The sequence below is a fragment of the Orycteropus afer genome, unplaced genomic scaffold (assembly GCF_000298275.1).
Source record: "Orycteropus afer afer isolate SDZICR_OR568_19922 unplaced genomic scaffold, OryAfe1.0 scaffold00490, whole genome shotgun sequence".
Classification (NCBI taxonomy): domain Eukaryota; kingdom Metazoa; phylum Chordata; class Mammalia; order Tubulidentata; family Orycteropodidae; genus Orycteropus; species Orycteropus afer.
In genome coordinates, this window is record NW_006922077.1 from 1,712,546 (window position 1) to 1,718,825 (window position 6,280).

General features: G+C 43.4%; 1 protein-coding gene across 1 annotated transcript in view; it reads right to left on the reverse strand.

Annotated features, from left to right (window-relative positions):
* Window positions 1-1,111: 1,111 nt before the first annotated feature.
* NACA (nascent polypeptide associated complex subunit alpha) overlaps window positions 1,112-6,280 on the reverse strand; it is an 11,085-nt gene continuing 5,916 nt past the window's right edge. Inside the window, exons 2-6 of the mRNA XM_007955150.2 lie at window positions 3,560-3,645; window positions 2,406-2,483; window positions 1,933-2,079; window positions 1,475-1,603; window positions 1,112-1,261 (exon numbers count right to left, since the gene is read on the reverse strand). Coding sequence (XP_007953341.2) covers window positions 1,112-1,261; window positions 1,475-1,603; window positions 1,933-2,079; window positions 2,406-2,483; window positions 3,560-3,645 — 590 coding nt within the window. The remainder of the gene's footprint in view (window positions 1,262-1,474; window positions 1,604-1,932; window positions 2,080-2,405; window positions 2,484-3,559; window positions 3,646-6,280) is intronic.

Sequence of the window (6,280 nt, forward strand, 5' to 3'; positions counted from 1 at the left end):
CAGTTCCAAAAGCCTTTCACAACATAATCCTATTTTACTCATCTTTTAGGTCCTCTGCTTCTTGAAAACTATTCTCTTGACTACTCAAAACTCAGTACTTTACTCTTCTTGTAGGCTACAAAACAAAGCCACCATGTGTTTAGGACAGGAATCTTATCTCACTTTACATTCTTTACTATGCTTGTCAGATAGTCATCATTCAACAAGTTTTTCCTGACTTGGCTGATTTCTCAATAGCTTTACATTCTGCACTATGTCTGTACAGTGCACAGCCAAGAGCAGAGCATCTGTACCGTACATAGAACCAAAATCCTCCCCTTCATGAAGATTTTCAATCTTCTACTAAGTGTGGTCTTGGTACATCCACTATCTATCAGAACTGTACCACACCTCATATGTCAAGATGTAACAAATGTGAAGTGCTTCTCAAAGGTTGGATGAGCCCCAATATGTATTCAGAAAGAATGCAGTTCTGAGGAGGGGTTGACTATTAGATAAAAAAAACCCATTTGCTATCGGTTAACATCTGAGGCAAAAACTGGAAATGAGTAACGTTACAGTCAAGTTTTAGAAGACAAAGGCCTAACAGATTGCTTAGAACAATAATTTGTTACAAGGGACAAAAACGGTTGAGGTTTTAAGGGTAATACATCTGTGTTCTCATCTCTAGAGCCTTCATATTCTTTGTGGCAAAGAGACCAAGCACCTACTGGGGTTCATCCAACAAGAAGCCATAACTTTATTAATGATAGAAACAGTACAAATTTCAAACCAAACTGCAGTTAGTTACTCTTTTGAAACACCAAAAAAAGGTCCTTGTTTTCGGATGGTTACATTGTTAATTCCTGTAAGAGAAAAAAAGAGATAATCAGAGCAAGAAGCAAACTGGGAGATTTCATGTCACTAAAATCCAAGGCTACTCTGAACAGGTTTTGGAACAAGACTTCAGAAATGGGTGGTATTAAGCAGTGAAAATAAAGAAGGCTAGTATCCTTTTATATCAAAGACACTATTCATGGTCAAGATACTACCATGAGGGCTATTTAGTGTTCACTTCAACACTGTTATCAGATTCTTAAAAGCTAATCAGAATCAGTCAAGACAGAGGGAATCAAGAAATAAAGGCCTGTATGCTTACCATAATAGCATTTACAATATCATTACTGTTGTTCTTCAGGGCTCGGACTGCCTTTGCTCTTGAAACATTTGCTTGTGACATGACCAATTCTATGTCCTTAACTTCCACGCCTGTTTCATCAACCTAAGAAAGGAGAAGAAAAAACCTCAATAAACTAAGAGGCAAGAATGACCTCAGTAGTTCTTTGGGGTGAGGACTTCATAAATCTAGTTCTGTAACTCAAAACCAGTTAAATCAATGGGTTTGAGAGCCTAAAACAATATATGAATCTTCCCATGAACAAAAATATATTGCTATACAGAGAGGATTAAAGTACAATAACATTTTGTGGTATACCTCTTCCTCTTCACTCTCCTCCTGTACAGTTGGAGTTTGTGTGTTTTCTTGAATGTTTGACACTGCTTCGCCTTGAACTTTAAATTTCTCAGCAGCTGCGAGCTGTGCTTGCTGAGATAAATCCTCAATCTATGGGACACAGAATACAGATTTCACGTGAGATTAGGCTACAGTAAATATTTTTTTCTATACTTTCACTTTCAACCCACCTCAAGGAACCTACTATATAGTTGTGACTGCTTGTTGTCATTCATTGTATACCACTGTATAAAAAGTGATTTTTGTCCCTCAGGGGACATTTGGCAATCTTTAGAGATACAACAACTGGGAAGTGTGATTTGCTAAACACCCTATAACATCCATAACCCCCCACAACAAAAACTATTGGCCCAAAATGTCAATAGTGCTAAGGCTGAGAAACCACGGTTTAGAACAACTTCCAAGACAACTCTACTTACCTTGGCTTCCCCAAAAACTATGTAGGTATCTGAAGCTGGGCTCTTGTAGACATCTGGCTTTGTGATGACAAACAGGATATTCTTAGATTTCCGAATAGTGACTCTAGTAACTCCTGTGACTTGTCGAAGACCCAGTTTGGACATAGCCTAATAAGAAAGGAGTACCAGGTTTTCAACTTCTAATCAGGAGTCTCTGGTAGCATAGTGCCTAAGGCATTTGACTGCCTACCAGAAGGCTGGCGGTTCAAACCCACCAGCTACTCCTTGAAAGGAAGGTTGAGCAATCTACTTCTGTAGTGACACCACCTTGGAAACCCAAGGAGGGATTGCTATGAGTTGGGTTCGGCTCGGCGGCAGTGAGTAGTACTTTAATCATGATTCTACCAGTACCAAGAGTTCCACTGAAGGTGTTCCACTCTCTAAAAATTCCTTCATCAAAACTTAAAATCCTTTTTTAGGCACAAAAATCTTACCTTCCGTGCCTTCTTTTCACTCCGACTCTGTTTTGCTTTACTAACTGGTTCTTCATCGATTTCAGCTGCTGCCGCCAGCTGAGGAGATAAAACAGCTATGAGTATAAGTGGAACCTAACAGCTGGATACTACCACCTTCATGTGCTTTTCTTTATTAAAGTTCACAGTTCCAACACAGGCAGTCCCGTAGGTTACAAATGTCTAACTTATGACAACTTGTACGTGTGTCCTTTAATGTTACATAAATTTACTCTCACTCGGAAATAGCTGAACCAACCCCTACTCACAATTAAAAAAAACCAAATTTTTAAAATTGTGATTTGGGTCAAAGTTCACAGAGCAAATTCACTTTCCACACAGCAGCTCATACACAGTCTCATGACATTAACTATAATTTCCCACAATGCAAGAGCCCCCCTCCCACTTGCACCCCATAGTTACCTCTTCCTTGTGTCCTTCCCTCACATGCCCTTCTGACTCTCAAGTTATTTCCTTTCTGTGCATACACAGCTTTTCTAGTTTCCCATGATCGATCTCTCCAAGGAGTGTATCTACCTAATGTAAATCTTCAGCTCATATACCTGTCTTTTGTTTGGCTGGAAGCCACAAGAGTGGGTTCAATTCCAGACCTGAAGAGCAGCTAGGGGCCGTAGTATCAGGGGTTCCATCAGGCTCTATCAGATTAGCAAACCTGGTCCCTTTTTTTTCTTAAAAAATGATTTTGAGTTTTGTTCCACATTGTTCTCCCACTCTATCCAGGATCTCCTATATAGATTCCCCTCCGAGTGGTTGACGGTGGTAGCCAGGCATCATCTAGTTCTTCTGGTCTCTTAGTCATATAGGTTGAGGATCGCATGGTGTACCAGTTGCTTCACAAAAAATTCTTTATCATAGCCACCTTCACCTGCTGCACATGCAGCTTTTAAATCTGAAAATACATCAAGCTTCCTCTTGCACCAAAGTAATACTAAGCAAGAACTGTATGCACCTATTTTGACTGACCATCAAATATGAATTAAAAACAAACTTAAAGAACAGATTTTGTTCATAAACCTGGGTATTGCTTGTACACAAGTTGGCTTCTCTGATCAATCCTGGTTCTCCAATGTTTCCTTGACCACAGCGCTTACACCAATCAGTAAAAGAACATTCACCTGGGCTTGTTGTGTAGTTGCCTGTGTGGAATCCTGCTCCTCAAGCTCTGGTACTGATTCATCACTGTCAGATTCTGTTCCAGACCCTAAGAAGAAAAGTAACTTTTACCAATTAATAGTAGAAACTGCAGAGATGAAGAACCTCACCACAGCCTACCTGGACTAGAGGTCACTGGCTTACTTTAGACCTCACAAATTTAATGTAAACAAACTCACTTGTATGAAGCCAGCTTAGTACTCACCAACTTAGTCAGAAACTAGTGTGTACACAGCCATTAAAGACCCAGCCCCAAAAACAAGGGGTAATCACTAGATATAGTTGAGCGGTTTATATACCATGATTGCTTCTTTGCCTTCAGAGTCTTCACTTGGCACAAGAAAACAGTAATGATCCATGTAATTCCAAATTTTATGCAATACCCCAACCACCCCAAGAAAGTTCTGCCAAATAAGGTGTCTCCAAGATACACTTGTGAAAACAATATAGCATACTGTGGAGGCAGGTCAGAAGCAGTTGTGTACACACAGCCAGCTTTATTTCCAAACCATTCACTCTAGCAATTTGATCTAATAATATAGCTTGAAGATTTTCAATGCCACCAATCTATAACTCTAATAGTCACTTTTCCACTATAACCTCTCCTATAACCTCCCCCATTTCTCCCAAACATAATTCAGATATTTGAAGTTTCCCACAATTGAAAGACCAAGCATCAACAAAGACTATTGAGGAAAACAAAAGCATACACCTGCACCATTCTCAGGGTAGGAAAACCAGGTCTCTACATTTTTAAAAGGGGGTCCCTGGGCAACTGGTCATTACTAAGTCTAGAAGTAAAAAGAAATTCAAGTAGATTCAGATTCCTCAATATTTTAAAAGCAAATCCCAGGCCCAGGGACAAGGTTAGTGCTGTGATAGAGATTAGAGCAAATTAAAGGTCTGGTAGGTCTTGGTTTTCAATGTCAGATCATTTAGTTGAAAAAGATGGTAAACTTAGAGTTTTGGCTGGTGACCACTGAGTCACAATGATGACACACAAGATAAGATACAATCGAACTATCTGAAGTTATGAAAACCAAGATTTTGTTTCATATTCCTAAAGCTTTTGCATTTAAAACGATCATTCTACATTCTATGTAGATACACTGGAAAAAGTGGCGCACCCTAGGGTTAGTATTGGTGGGTAGCCCCCGAGAGGGGTGTGGACGACACACCATGCACACAGCAAACCAAGGCAAATACCCTTGTTGTTCTTCAGAATGGGCTGCTTGGCAGAGGGGGTTGGGGCAGGGATTCCAGCAGATTTGGGGGTGGGCATGTTGACGAGAACTGGCTGGAAAGGCACTCCCCCAGAGATTGGTTCTGGGGGAATCAGAGGCGGCAGCTCATCCTCATCAGCAGGGGCTGGGGGCTTATGGGGTGATTCCAGCACCAGCCCAGGTGAGGACGGCAGAAATGGCTGTTTAGGAAGCAGAGGGGGAACTGGGGAGGGAGCAAAAGGCAGAGAGACTAATGGGGTGGATGTTGGAGAGACAGATGCTAACCCAGTTTTAGGAAGGACCTTCTCAGAAACAGCTGCTGCTAGAGGGGTAGATGTCTCAGACTCAGGAGGAGCAGCCAAGGGTACCAAAGGGGCATGAACAGAATCTTTGCTTTTTGTGGGAGAAACAGGGTGGGTTTTGGGAGTCTTTGGAGAAGAGCATTTCTGAGTGGAGACTGTCAGCAGAGGGGCTGAAGCCACTGTAGGAAGTGGTCCTTTAGTATCATGCTTAGCTGAGGGATCTGAGTACACTGAAGGCGAGGGAGCAGAACCCTTCTTGGCTGATGGACCTTTCTGAGTGGGTGCAGTGATAACTGATGCTCTTTCTGGAGATGGGGCAACAAGTACTTCTTTGAAAGCTGCACAGCCTTTCTTTATTTGGAGTCCTTTAGATTCCTGAGGGGCAATGGCCTCCAAAGGACAGGTGACTAAAGCTGGGGAAGCAGAGGAACTTCTAGGGGTTGGGGTTTCTGAGGTCTCTTTGGAAGAAGGAGGACTCACAGATGGGGGAGTAGGAACCCCTCTGGGAGATGGTGTTGTTTGGGCGCCTTTGGAGGATGGTGCTGCTGGGGCCCCTTTGGAAGAGGTCATTACAGATATGGGAGTGGGACCCCCCTTTGGGGATGGTGTTGTTGGGGCATCTTTTGAAGAGCGATAAGTCACAGGTGGGGAAGTAGGAGTCCCTTTGGGGGATGGTACCACGTGGGGCCCTTTGGAAGGAGTCATTACAGGTGGGGGAGTGGGGTCCCCCTTTGGGGATGGTGTTGTTGGAGCATCTTTTGAAGAGATAGGAGTCACAGGTGTGGGAGCAGGGGCCCCTTTGGAAGGAGTCGTTACAGGTAGGGGAGTGGGACCCCCCTTGGGAGACGGTGTTGCTGGGGCCCCTTTTGAAGAGGGATGAGTCACAGGTGGGGGAACAGGGTCCCCTTTGGAAGCAGTTGTTATAGGTGGGGGAGCAGGGTCCCCTTTGGAAGCAGTTGTTACAGGTGGGGGAGCAGGGTCCCCTTTGGAAGCAGTTGTTACAGGTGGGGGAGCAGGGGCCCCCCTGGAAGGAGTTGTTATAGGTGGGGGAGCAGGGGCCCCCCTGGAAGGAGTTGTTATAGGTGGGGGAGCAGGGGCCCCTTTGGAAGGAGTTGTTATAGGTGGGGGTGCAGGGGCTCCTTTGGAAGGAGGAGTGGTC